The sequence below is a fragment of the Anabrus simplex genome, chromosome 1 (assembly GCF_040414725.1).
Source record: "Anabrus simplex isolate iqAnaSimp1 chromosome 1, ASM4041472v1, whole genome shotgun sequence".
NCBI classification, from domain to species: domain Eukaryota; kingdom Metazoa; phylum Arthropoda; class Insecta; order Orthoptera; family Tettigoniidae; genus Anabrus; species Anabrus simplex.
In genome coordinates, this window is record NC_090265.1 from 898,166,930 (window position 1) to 898,181,851 (window position 14,922).

At 37.5% G+C, this 14,922-nt stretch overlaps 1 protein-coding gene across 3 annotated transcripts in view; it reads left to right on the forward strand.

Moving 5' to 3' along the window:
* LOC136857726 (arginine/serine-rich protein PNISR) overlaps nucleotides 1-14,922 on the forward strand; it is a 248,435-nt gene that overhangs the window by 11,737 nt on the left and 221,776 nt on the right. For all 3 annotated transcript variants that reach the window (XM_067136603.2, XM_067136602.2, XM_067136605.2), the window contains exon 2: nucleotides 13,174-13,295. In XM_067136603.2, the coding sequence (XP_066992704.2) occupies nucleotides 13,220-13,295 (76 nt within the window). In that variant the 5' untranslated portion in view covers nucleotides 13,174-13,219. The remainder of the gene's footprint in view (nucleotides 1-13,173; nucleotides 13,296-14,922) is intronic.

Here is a 14,922-nt window from a genome sequence, read left to right on the forward strand (position 1 = left end):
ACAGCTGTCTCCCCACACAATACATGGACACAGGCCAGTCAAAGGAAGATCTCTCTCTCTCTCTTGCTCTGTGGGTGAGGGTGTTAGAATGCGTCCACAGTACCCCTTCTCTGTTGTTAGAGGTGACTAAATAGAGATCATCCAAGGGCTTTTGGCTTGGGAGTGCGGGTTGGGGATTTCATACCCCCCACCCACGGAACCTGGCTGTGTTTCTACTTGCTTGTGCCAGTCCATTTGCATATTTTGTATCTGAGCTTCCTTTGTCAACTTTTGTTCTTTTCCCACTACAATGGTATGGATTATGGGATGGTGGGAGTCTTTCATTTTCATTCCGATGGTCCGCCCTTTTCTCTTGCCTATACCTTCACTCTTAGAAGTGCGGACCTGTTCCATTTCCCTCTTGATTAATGTTAATAAGAGGATGGTTGCCCAGTTGTACTTTCTTGTAAAAGAATAATCACCACCAGCAGGAAGATCTCACTGGTCCGTACGATTGTTACGTCTAGTATACTGGGAAGGACAAAACCAGGCAGACCTTTCATAGATAAATATGGTAGAATGACAAGGTACAGGCTGCAATTAAACAGAAGAAATATGCTTATAAGACTTGGCAAAATATTAGCATTGATTGCAACTTCCTCATTATTATTCCCAACTGAAATAGCAAGTTTCAAAAAACAAACGCATTTTCGCTTGATGCTGTAACAGACACAGTCAGTTACATCAGTATTCTTGCCAGAATACAATTTTAACTGATCGGAATGTCACGGTTGAAAGCATTGCCATCATATGTAATGTTCGATCAAATGAAACAGCACAGTTTTTCACTTTTCACGAACAGGACTACGCTAACGTCCTAATAGTGCCAAGTTGCAGAGCTGGAATGACCTGGCTACAGGCAGCGGTGAACACTATGGGTCGGTGGGTAAAAGTTTCAATTTTGTACCCAGTCAGGGTACGGCGGGTGTCTTAGATGGTGATGCCATTTCACAGGCCAGTGTGATTTGTGGCAGTGGTGTGTTAGGTGGGTGCGGCCATGGCCTAAAATCTTTGCCATTTTCCATTAAGTGTGCACACTTCTCACGCCTATCAGCGTCTCAGAGCAGGAATCAAATAGCTGGAATTCTATGATGAACCAGTGTGTCACGTACTAGTAACTGTCAGAACATGTAATAACCAGAGGAAATGTCATGCTAAAAAAAGAAAGATATCTCCCCAGCTCTTCTCTCCAATATTCAGGCAGACTGTTAAGCTTGGGACACAGCAGTAATCTATCTAAAGGAGATGAGTGGCAGCAGAAGAGACAAAGCAGATCACAACAAAGAGTAGTCAATGTAATGTTATTGCTAGCAAGTGTTATGGGCTTTCATTATTGTAAGCCTTCACGTTTAGTTTTCTTCAAACTCTGTGACATTAGGGTATCTAATTTAAAGGGAGTCTTTCCACTTTTCATGACTCCCTCTTGTCTTCTTCTTCTTCAAGCAATCTGTCCTCGATATTTTTTTCTCATTTTGATAATCATCATAATTTTTCTTGCTGATTTGGTCTGATGACCACACGTTTTTCCCCCCTTAAGACAATAGTGACAAAAACCACCACCGTCACAACACGATTGAACAGTATTTCCATGTTAGCAATGCCCAGCATTGATATTGACTAAGCAACTAAAGTCTGAATTTGTTATTGTAGTTGGTACGGTAAAATTGTATGACATCAATTATCAGAGATTGTATTATCTATAATTTTCAATATGCAGTTTTTTGTCGATAGATATTCAAGGATCCGATTTTAGGCGAGTTGGCTGTCAGCAGCCCTGAAGCTCGTTTTCCATTTTCTTACCAGGTAAATGATGGGGCTGTACCTTGATTAAGGCCACTGCCACTTAGTTCCCACTCCTAGCCCTTTCTTATCCCATCATTGCCATAGGGCTTATCTGTGTCTGTGTGACATAAAGTAAGTTGTAATCAGTTTTATGCCTTCCGTTATTATTTATTGTATGACTTTACATGCAGAATTACAGTACTGGTTGAAAGATGACTGAAAGTACTATGTACAATATATACATAAATACACATGATATGAAACAGCAACATACCTATATTTGTAAGTCCAAACTATCCAGCCACTGTGTCACAGAATTTGTGGCCTGAACAAAGTCCGATGGATCACCTTCGTAGGCCTGCGGTCTGCACTCGATTGTGATGTGTTGTATAGACATGGAAGGAGGACCACAATCACACCAGGGGACAGAACTTCACCCCATCTGAACAAGGACTGCGCAGATTCAGGTATTTGTGCGAATCCTGTTTAGAGCGGACAATGTCGTCCTTGGGAGATGACATCCTGGAATGGCTGCTTTTGCTGAGCAGAAGCCAAAGCAGATGGTCGGTGTTGGTAGTCTGCTTCCCTTTCCATTCATTGAATGGATTAAAATGCTTCTCAGTTAGTTCCTGGGCATAAGCAGTAGGTGGATGTGTGGGCTTCAGCCTGCTCGTCTAAGGTCTAGGATTTAGAGAAATTAATTTCATTTTGTGGGTCCGTATTGAACTTTGATTAAACCAATTAAAAATAATAACCGTGTTATTCCACCTTATGAAGGATGAGTTCTCCACCTAATCAATACTTTATTTTACATAGTGTCAATATTATTTACATAAAAACAGTAGGCCTACCGGTTTCGACCCGTAAATAGGTCATCTTCAGCTGCTCGAGAACGTACTTAATAGCGACTGTACACAATAAATAGTACTAAAATTAAAAATTAAACAAGAATGCCATTAAATAAACATGATACCACTATTCTAAAATTACTTCATGTTAAGATTATACATATGGTAGAGTTTTGGGGTTAAGGGGGTTATTTTCAAATATTACGTTTACTGAGGCTGGAATCGGCTTTCTCACGCTACGATAGCCACACGACGTACACGCAACAATGTGCAGCACGCTCATAACCATGCTCAAGGACATATCCAACTCACACATTTTTTAAAAATTACATGAAGGACGCAAGTATGAAGAGAGGAGCACTCACAACTAGCTTCCACTGATTTCAATATGTCACGCACAGCAACGTAAACCTCAATAAGGAAGTCTAATATAAACTAGCCTGTTTTTTATCATTGATATAGACTAAGTAAGAGCTATGTATCTGTAAACAGGTTATTAAACCTCTTATTCTAATGAACACGATGTCCCCGCATATTTGCGGCCCAACAGTGCACCTTGAATAACCGTTGGACATTGTACTGGCATTTAACCTTGGATATCTGAGCCTGACACCAGTATGTCAATGATTCTCCATAAACCTCAAGAATTTTATTCAATTTCAACCTCAGCAAACAGAACTTTTGTAATATCTGGTAATCATGGGGCCAGTGTAAAACCCTTCAACCCCATAACTGTACCATATGTATATATCTTAATATTAAGTATTTTTTAGAATAGTGGCACTCACTAACATATGTTTCAGCAGTGATATAGACCGAGTATAAGCTGTGTGTCCGTGAACTGGTTGCTGAACCTCTTATTCTAAGGAACACGACACCCCCATAATATTTTCGGCACAACAGTGCACTTCAAAGATCTCGTAAACCGTTGGACATAATAGTGGCATTTAACACAGATAACTTGACATCTGAATATCAGTGATTCTTGATTAACTCTAAGAACTGTATCCGATTCCAGCCTCAGTAGATGTAATATTTGAAAATAACCCCCTTAACCCCAAAACTGTACCATATGTATATATCTTAACATGAAGTAATTTTAGAATAGTGGTATCATGTTTATTTAATGGCCTTCTTGTTTAATTTTTATTTTTAGTAGTATTTATTCTGTACAGTCGCTATTAAGTAGGTTCTCTAGCAGCTGAAGATGACCTATTTACGGGTCGAAACCGGTACTGTTTTTATGTAAATAATATTGACACTATGTAAAATAAAGTATTGATTAGGTGGAGAACTCATCCGTCATACTTGTACTTGAACTATCAATACGGACCATGAAACTAATAGATTATAATATATTATTCCATCTTTTCAATACAAATTAAATAGTGTTTATTAAATAAACATTTAATGGGACTAGTTTCGACCTATTTAACGGTCATCGTCAGCATCGTGTATAGAACAAAGTATTTGGAACACAGTTGTTTTAAAGATAGTCTTAAAACATAGATGTCGTCGTGAACGTGAAGGTCCAGATGAGCCATGATGTTATATTCTCTGACAAGAGTGACTTTTCTCTGCAGGTGAGGTAGCATAGTGTGACTAAGGACAGGAAGTCAACAGATGGGAGTGGGTCTGATTGCTAATCTTCCCCATGGTATTTTTGAGCTGGGTGTCAAGTTAGCTTCACAGGACTTTTAGCCATACCTGATCACAGTATTAAGCCATTGGAAGACAAGAATTAACTACCATTTCCCTGACTTTACATAGCAATTTTAATTAAATTCTGTTCAGTCATTTTCTCATGCTCCGTGTTAATGATTGAGCAGTAAAGTGTTCATCCATGAATATCTGTTATCAACATCAGTAATGGTAAAACTCTAAAATGCATAAAGGGTTGGAAATTGTATTCTGTATAACTTTCGTTATGTAATATTTATGGGTAGGACCACTAATGACACAGATAGAGAAGAATCCACATATTAAATACACACATAATTTAATAATCTCTTAGATTATTTTACTTGTGGTACAGGTTTCAGCTCCTGGAGCCATCTGCCATAAAACTTCACAATTGACCAAGATATAAAACAGAATGAACTTGTATTTCATCTATGTTATACATATTTAAATTAGCATCTTGAACAATTAACCACATGAATGGAGACTGATCAATTAAAAGAATGTTGCACAAACTAATGTTGATAATACATGGCACATCCGAAAGTTAGTTGCATGTGGTAATAAAAACAAAATGTGTACGGATACAACTATTTATTGCAAAACAAACTACATTTCGTACACTATCTCTCCACTTAGCTCCCCCATTTTGGTGGCACTTGTCAAAACTTTGCCGCTTGTGTTGTCAGTCATGTGGTAATGTCCTTTGAGCTCATCATTGTTGTTGATTTTTTTTGTCCACCAAGGAACATTTTCAGGTGTAAAAAGAGATGGAAGTCTCTAGGGTCCAGGTCAGGGCTGTATGGTGGGTGGTCAAATTGGCTCCAGCCAAAGTCCTGTAAGAGGTAGATCTGGCATTGTCATGAATGGAAACAATACCGTTCATGAGCATTCCTTGTTGCCTATTTCGTATTGCTTGATGCAGTTTCTTGAGTATTGCACAGTAAACACTTTCATTGATAGTTTCACCCCACGGTAAAAAATCCACCAGTATAATGCAGTGTCAAGATTTGGTTGGCTTTAGTCTTTAATGACAAAGTGTACCTCCATTCCATCAATTGTCTTTTCGATGCAGGGGTTTCAGATGTGACTCAAGTCCCATCCCCGGTCACCCTCTTGCTTAGAAAATCTTCACCATCTTCGGTGTAATGTGTCAAAAAGTCAAGTGCACTGCTCTGACACTGTTGTTTTTTTTGCTCTGGAAGATTTTTGGCACCCAACAAGAACCCAGTTTTCAAAATTTCCATTTATCAGAAACAATTTTATGGAGAAATCTTGAAATTTGCTTATAAAGTGCCTAGAAAGATCAGATAGTGGAAACCTATAGTTTTCCCTAATGTGTTCAACTCAGACCCATCTCCTTATCACTGAATTACTCATCACATTTTCTCTATACTCTTCGTAAATCTCTCTGAATGTCGGCTGATTTAGTGTTCTTCGCATTCAGAAAACAAATGACATAACTACTCTCACATCAATCAACTTCGCCATTCTAACCAAGCACTATAAAGTGTAAACAATAGACAGCAATCTCAGAATGGCATCATCACCTTCTCATTGACTCAGAGTAACTACAGCGCTTGCACCGAACTGTGATGGCAACGGATAAAAACAGAACTTACTTTCTGGATGTGCTGAAGATTAAAATTACTTATTAAGGTCCATTGCCTTCACCAACAGTTGGAATCTTTTCAGTGCTGGCTATATAAATAGATTTTATGTGTGATATAATGTAAATACGGAACTTGAATGTTGATATTTGTGCCACGTTTTGTAGTTTTTTACTCAAAAGAACTTCATGGATTGGTGAAGTGGAATTTGTAGTAGAACGTTGTTTAGTGCTTAGCACAGCACTGACCGATTCTTTCACGACTGAACGATATTTGAAAATTACATTTTAGTAGTTGGTAGTTTGGTAGTTTACTACCATTTCATTCGTTGTGAATAAAATTATTTATAGGCTAAATTGTAATGCCTTATTTCTCGAAATACTGATTTTTCATTAAATTCTATTCAGCCATTTTCTCACGATGCGTATACAGTACATACAGACAGAGATGACACTATAGGCATGGCCGATAAAGAAATACACTTTTTTTTGTAAATTCTAAGCAATATACACACAGAACTCTTAATTTTATATGCATAGATTATGATAAAACTCCACTCAAGCTTATCTGTCTATGTATGTCATTCCAAGCCATCCCTCCACTGACAGCTTGGAACATTTCGCTCCATTGAGCTGTTCATCTCCTTATTCCCAAGTCATCCCAGACCAAAGATTGCAATATTTTCGGAACATTACTCTTTTGCCAGATATCACCCAGAACAAATTGTACCAAGCTCGATAGCTACAGTAGCTTAAGTGCGGCCAGTATCCAGTACTCGGGATATAGTGGGTTTGAACCCCACTTTCGGCAGTCCTGAAGATGGTTTTTTTGTGGTTTTCAATTTTCACACCAGGAAAATGCTGGGTCTGTACCTTATTTAAGGCTATGGCCACTTTCTTTCCACTCCTGGTCCTTTCCTGTCCCATCATTGCCATAAGATGTATCTATGTCGGTGCGACGTAAAGCAACTTCACAATTAAGTATTTATTTATTTTCCACCTAGTCGATACAATGATTGCTTAAGGCAATTTTTAATGGTCAAAAGTGGTACATGTTTCGTATATTATCAACATCTTCAGCCACATAACACTGTTTAGATGAAAAATATAAAAAATTGACAAAGTAATGCTTTAGAGGAAGTGACCTTAAAATTAATCTTGTCAATTTTATGTTAATTTTAAGGTCACTTCCTCTAAAGCATTACTTTGTCAATTTTATATATTTTTCATCTAAACAGTGTTATGTGGCTGAAGATGTTGATAATATACGAAACATGTACCACTTTTGACCATTAAAAATTGCCTTAAGCAATCATTGTATCGACTAGGTGGAAAATAAATAAATACTTAATTGTGAATCTATTGAAGTGCGATACGGACCATGAAGCTGATTTTATGTAAAGCAACTTGTTAAAAATAAAATGTGCTGCTTTCCTTCCGATATTTTCCAGTTCTTGAATTAGTAATCTTGGTGAGGGTCCTATACACTAGAACCATATTGTAGTTGGGATCTTACCAGTGACTTACACGCCCTCTCTGTCTAAATACACCACTCGCACACGATACTACTACATCATAGTCAAGCTAAACATTTAAACTCCGATGTAATTGATGCAATTATGCTGACAGTAATACAGATTTATAATTTAAATAAACAGTTTTACAATATTTACATATTAATTTGGAATACCCAATGACTCAAATATGTATTAATATTATGAAACGCACATATCAAGGTTATGTTAACCGGACGGTCTGTAAAAACGGCAGGCCCATTGAAAAGGTCCTAGGAAGAACACTGCTATCTATCTTCCACACCTTCCCTCCTTTCTTCATCTCTTTTGTATACCTACCATATCCTGTACGTTGTTGGATGGAGACTTACCATCATTCCTACCCCAGTTACAATCCTACTTATCTTCGTCAAACATACTAACTCTTTTTTCATTCTCTCTAATGTCTGCGCACACCCACAGTCCCTGGAGCTACATTCCTTACCCATTCTTTAATCTTCTTTACAGAAATATGGAAATATTATTAAAAAATCAACAAGGGTTAGAAAATATTCTGTAAATAAAAAAAATCAAATACTGTATACTACATGGCAATTTTTAAAGCAAGCAGTCTATAAAATAACTTGTCCTGACTGATTTATCATCACCGAGCCAAAACTACTGGACATGAAGGAAATGAAATTTTGAGGATACATTTATATTGCAATGTAGCTGCTCACGAAGGGAGGATATTTGGATAATCCATTTCTAAGGGGGTGAATTTTAAAAATTGGTGTGCATATATCTCATAAACTTAACAGTTCAAAGATGTGAAAATTGATATTTGGAATCTTCTTTAAAAATAAGGAAACACATATTTTTTGTTTTAGGAAAATCCTCTTACCGGGGGTGAAAAAGTGGTTGAATACCTTTTATGAGGATAGCTCATGTCATACCAGATCACCGCCATGCTGTTCAGGAAGTTGTGAGCGGCGCTTCGGGAAACCTCACTAACCAAAGTGCAGAGATCATCCAGGGTGATTCGCCGATCTTCACGAATGATTTTCTCAACCTTCACGACTGTCTCGATGGAAATTGACGGTCTCCCACGCCTTTGTTCGCTCGTCGTGAATTTCAGTCCGACCGACTGCAAACTCTACACCACTCGCGAACATTTTTGACATCCATGCACGACTCATCATACATTTCCGTCAATTGGCGATGGATTTCAATCAGTTCAGTACCTTTTGTGTTAAAAAACCAAGTAACTGCATGCACTTCGCGGTAACATCCAATGGGAGCTCCCTTCTCAACGGCTGCCGAGACTGAGTGCCTCAGCATGGCGTGTGCATGTTTATATGCGAGCGCGGGACACACTCTTCACAATATTGTGACCAACAGCCACCAACAGAGTTCTGTATTTATAAAAAAATAGGAGACCTTATTTTTGGGATTACCCACATATATCTCAAAAACTGAAGATGTTGGACATGAAAATTTGTATTTGGAATCTTCGTTAAATACAAAAAAACCAGGTATTTTTTGTTTTCGGAAAATCCACTTAAGGGGGTGTGGTGGATGAAAAAATGAAGAAAATATTGAATTCTTTTTATGAGGATTCTTATATATCAAATACTGAAGATGTTACAGACGTGAAAATTGGTATTTTGAATCTCCTGTAAAAGTAAAGGAACACACATAATTTGTTTTCTGAAAATCCACATAAGGGGATGTGTTAAAAGAGGTGAATTTTTGAAATGAGTGTATCTACAGTATACCTTATCTCAAAAATGTAACGCATTACATACGTGAAAATTGGTATTTTTAATATCTTTTAAAAATAAAGCAGCGCTTATTTTATGTTTCGGAAAAACATTTAAGGGGTGGGGGTTGCAAAAAGGACTGAAAAGGGGTTGAATTGTTTTTATGAGGATACTTATATCTCAAAAACTGAAGATGTTACAGACATGAAAATTTGTATTTGGAATCTCCTTTATAAATACACGTATTCTTTTGTTTTTGGAGTAACCATTTAAGGGGAGAGGGGATAAATTAATTGAAAAATGAGTTGAATTCTTTGTTTGAGGATACTTATATCTCAAAATTGCAGGATGTTACAGATGAGAAAATTGGTATTTGGAATCTCCTTTAAAAATAGACACCAATTTTGTGGCAGGGAAGGGAGGGGGGGGGGGGGGAGAGGTGGAATCGACTTAAGGGGGAGTAAAAAGAGTTGCATTCTTTTTATGAGGATACAAATAAGAAGTGGACTTAAAAGAATGGACCCCTAAGGGTGTTTTGACTGGGTGGCAGTATGATGACAAAAATATGCATTTATATGAAAACGTTTGAATTATGAAGTTAAAATTTCAAATTATATCCTATATGTTAAATAACTGAAGGTTTGAAACAAATTTAACCGCTCGGAGAGTTAAATGGAAGTTATCATTCCTTCCTCCGAAATGGTTTAACGTATACGTTATAAACAGAACAGTTTTCCAGCTATTCAGTACATAGTTGTATTTACAATGTTATTTGTATTACATGGGGCTAGTTTCAACCCTACTCGGGGTCATCATCAACCATATTAAAACACAATATTTGACAAAATCCTAAAACATGTTTGAAAGGAGTAAGAACCTTATGAATATATAATTAACAATATGATGTGTGGTTGAAATTAGGTAAGGTTCTATGGCGCTCAAAATGTTGCAAATGAAAGTGAAATGTTATGAGTGACATAGGTGAGCAGTGTATAATACAAGTACACTAAACGTAAAAGAACTCCTGCGGGACTAAACCCTGGCACCTCAGAGTCTCCAAAAACCATAAAAGTAGTTAGTGGGACATAAAGCCAATAACATTATTATTAAACTACGTACTACAATAATTCTACTTATTACTCCAAAGGAATGCAATTACAACCACTTCACTACACTGCCAATGTACAAGTAGTTAGAGTTTAGCACAATGCTGAATATGATTAGGTGATATAAACTGAAAATACTTACCATTAACTAATTTTTGTAAAAGCTCTTACTGGAATATATAGTTCCATATTATCTATATATATAAAATATGAGTTTTGTCTGTACATTGCTCAGAGTTTGAAAAGAATGGTATTTCTGTATCGGTCATGTTCACAGCAACACGGAAATGCACTTTATAATTTTCCGTATATGTCTGTCTATGTATGAACATACACGCATCACAAGAAAATGGCTGAAGAGAATTTAATGAAAATCGGTATGTAAAGTCGGGGGACGAGTGAAATGGTAGTTTAGGGGAAGGCCTAAAATTTAATTGTTTAATATTTATATTATTAGTGGTCCTATCGATAAATACTACATAACTAAAGTGATATGGAATGACATTTCCGATCATTTATGTCTCGTACATTTTTACTGTACCGGCTGTGATAACACAGATATTCATGAATTTGTATTTTTGTTGCAAAATCCATATCAACGCCGAACCACGAGAAAATGGGCTAACAGAATTTAATGAAAATTGGTTTATCGAGTCGGGGAATATGAAACTGCAGTCTAAGCTATAAACAATTTTATTCACGCTGGATGAAATTGTAGTTTAGGGGAAGGTGCCTAAAATGTAATTTGTTACCTATGTTATTGGTCCTATCGAAAAGTATTACATAACAAAAGTTATAGAGAATACAGTTTCCGATCACTTATTTTATTCATTTTTACGTACCGACTATGATGAGAGTGATATTTCAGAGTCTGAAGAAAACTAAATGTGAAGGCCTACAATATTGAAAGCACATAACATTGATCAAGAATAACATTATGTTGACCCTTGTTTGTTGTGATCTTCTTTGTCTCTTATGCTGCCACTCAACTCCGATAGATGCTACGTACCGAGTATAACAGCCTGACTGAATATTGGCGGGAAATAGCTGGGGAGTTAGAAAACTTTCTTCTATAGTATGCCGTTCCTCCGGTTCATACATTTTCTGATACTCCTGGTACGTAACACACTGGTTCATCATAGTATTCCAGCTATTCGATCCCTACTCTGACGCGCTGTTTTGAATGAGCGGTGTGCACACTTCAGGCAGAGGCTCACTTAGTAGTAGTGGTAGTATGACCTGGTCTAGAATTACAATTTAGGCCTATTCCAAATTATAGCACCACAATTCACAAAATAACTAAAAATTCAGCCCTGAAGAGAGCTGTTTCTTAAGAAAAGCTTCTTCGTCTTCACTTTTATCAAATTCTACATTCATTCATTTTATTCCAGATTTGCGTTTCTCCTCTAGCTTGGAGGAAAGATTTGCCTCCAAGTCAGATAGTTTTTTTCCGCTGCCAATGTAGTGAATTGAGATTTTCTGACTCATCAGGTACTCCTAGGAAACAGATTAGTAAAAGGGCATAGTTTTTTGCCCTGGGACTCTCCACTGTTCAACCCCCATCCCTCCCCCCTCCCGAAAAAACGAAATGTGTTCATGGATCACGGCTGTCTGCGGCTTGGTCATTCCAGCTCTGGAACTTTGGACTGTTAGATCGGCAGCATAATACTGTTTGTTAAAAGTGAGAAGATGTGTGGTTTTTTCATCTGATCGAGCATTTCATATGAATGCATAGCTTAAAATCTTGCCATTCCTACTGACATCATTGTAATGACCTATGTACATTTTAGTTGGGAAAACCAATAAGTCGGTCTTTCTGAGGATGTAAAAAGGCAGGTGGAGAGTGAGTATCTGCCATTAAATTGAAAACTCACCAACGAGATTGTGACTGGTGGTAGGCAAGTGGGCCTACCAATACAATGGTAATTCTATAACCCAGTCTTCATATGAGAAAAGACGTTTGGTGACTTCCCCATCGCCTTTCTATTGTAACGTTAAGAGCTATGCAATTTAATACAGTCTTGCACACAACGTGTATACTCCTAACCTAGAATTCTGTATGCAATGTAGAATTCCGTAGTGAAGCAGGGGTGCATCAGCTAGTTACTTAATAAAATTAATCTGATCACATATACCGTATATTGAATCCAGTATGGTGGCACAACAATGCTCGCCTTGCCTTCAAACATGGCCAGCTGTTGAATGAACACACTCCCACCATTCCACCCGCTTGTTGTCGAGTGATTGACCATATTTGCTGAATGTTTTTGGAGTAGATATGCTGTCAACTATCACTTCACTGTAAACCGGTCATCAAGGGCAAACTACTGACTGATGTGTGCATCGTTCGCATCCGGACATTCGGGAATTTGTTTCAAAAAAGGCAACATATTGTCGTAGTTTTCCATGCTAATTGCTTCGCTGTCTGAAGTTTTCACGGACTCCTCCTCACTTAATATTTTCCACGATCAGCAAGTTGTGTCCAGTAAAATGGAATGTTAGACAAGCAAAGGTCGGTTTAGCTGGACTCTACTGTATATGAAGTTTGTCAGCATATTAATAAAGCAGTCTGGAGTTAAGACTAACTTTGCCATATGAGTTGTGGAAGTTACTATATATATGCTTCAGTAGTGGGGCGTAAATGTTACAATTTTTCACACTTTTGCTAATTTCATGACATAATTTAATACTTTATTTCTAATTTTAAGCATATTCTAGTTCTTTTTAAGTAATTTACTATGTAAAGCATTAACAGCGTTGGTGAAAGTGCATGTCATTTATTTTCCAATAATTCAGTTTGACACTCGTCAGCTGACAGTATGAAATTATACAAGTGTATTTTTGTTCTTGCAGATATTAAGTGCTATTTTGGTGCGTAATACAACAACAAGAAATAGTTATGTGGTCTGGAGATCCACAGTATTCACAATGGGCGTTGAACCCTTCAGCCTATCAAAATGTGTCTCATGAAGAAGGTAAGTTGGCAGAATATTCCTTAACATATTTATACACTTTGATCATATAACTCCTGTAGTTTAAAAATTTGATATCCTGCTTCATTTACTAACCCTTTATTTCTGTTGAGGATTCTCTATTCTAATTAATTTAGACTAAAATACTATCACAAAATATTTTGTGAATAAGTGAAATCTGATATCGTATAGGCTTTTGGGCTTGTGCTGTGTCAAAAAATCTGGTTTGTGATTTTTCAAATTCCTGTTAATATATTAGTCACATCCATTACTCATAGTTTGGTCCAATGTGTGTTTCAACCCTTGTCCTGTTTCTCGATAGAGTCGGGTATGAAGTGAGATGAATCTTGTAGTTTTTATGACCAGATCCCCTTCCTGACATCAGCCCCATCAGAGGAGTTAATGAGATGAAATGAATGACTTGATATATGATAGTAAGGATGAGAGAGGGTGAAACCCTGCGCTGGCACATGTCTACTCTTGTCGAATGTCACCAAGGGGTCTGCTCAAGGCTTAACGCCTCCATCCAACGGACAAATCACCATCAGCGTCATATGAGCACTGCGGAGAGGTTTGGAATTTAATCCAGGCTTTTGGTACGCAATCCAGTGATTAGAAATTGTATTCCACCACCTCCCCTACCCTGCTGGCTAACATTCTGAAAGTGTACGGTTTTTCGACCAACAGGACTCGAACCTGCTCACCACGGTGTCAGACTGTTTAGACTTCAACGCCTTAATGATTTTGGCTACCGAGTGGGCTACAAACACATGTTCTTAGTGTTTCAAAAACATTAGTTTTTTCCAAAACATTCAGTAAAATACAGGACGTAGCATGTTTGATCAAAATAATTGGCGACAAATCTATGTACATCTATGGGCATTTTCTGCTCGACAACGATTTATCATCCATAATGGGGAACAGGTTAAACCACTCCAAATATCCTAATTCGTAAATATGGAACAAAATTTTAACTAATGTTAAAACAAACAAACGTATTCACAGAGGAATCTTAACATGATCATTGCACACTACACAACACAAAACATGTGGTCATCACACTGGACATTGCAGAACTCTAAAACAGAATCTGTACTCTGACACAAACACATACACTTGTGCTATGATCCTAGTCTTGGAGGCAAGAAGTAACTTACTCCTTGATCAGAAATGGTGTACACAAATAAATGAAGATCACAAACTGCTTATCATGATGGCCAGTGGACTTGTATCTAAATGCCTGGGCATTAGAACACACTATGCACAGGAACTATGTAACAAAGGAATGCCTTCAGAAATCTCCAACATTCTGTAAACATCATTACAATCACTGAAAAACCCCAGAAAGGAAGTACATACAATATGCCTGTAAACCATGCTAAAATGTACATTACACACAGTGGCGGCTCGTGACAAAATTTTCAGAGGGTTCACAGTCCGAGTCTAATCAGCGTGTGTACAACAAAAGTAAAATTACGACTGCCAGGCTGAGTGGCTTAGACAGTTGAAGCTCTGGCCTTCTGACCCCAACTTGGCAGGTTTGATACTGGCTCAGTCCTGTGGTATATGAAGATGCTCAAATACGTCAGTCTCATTTGGTAGATTGACTGACACGTAAAAGAACTCGTGC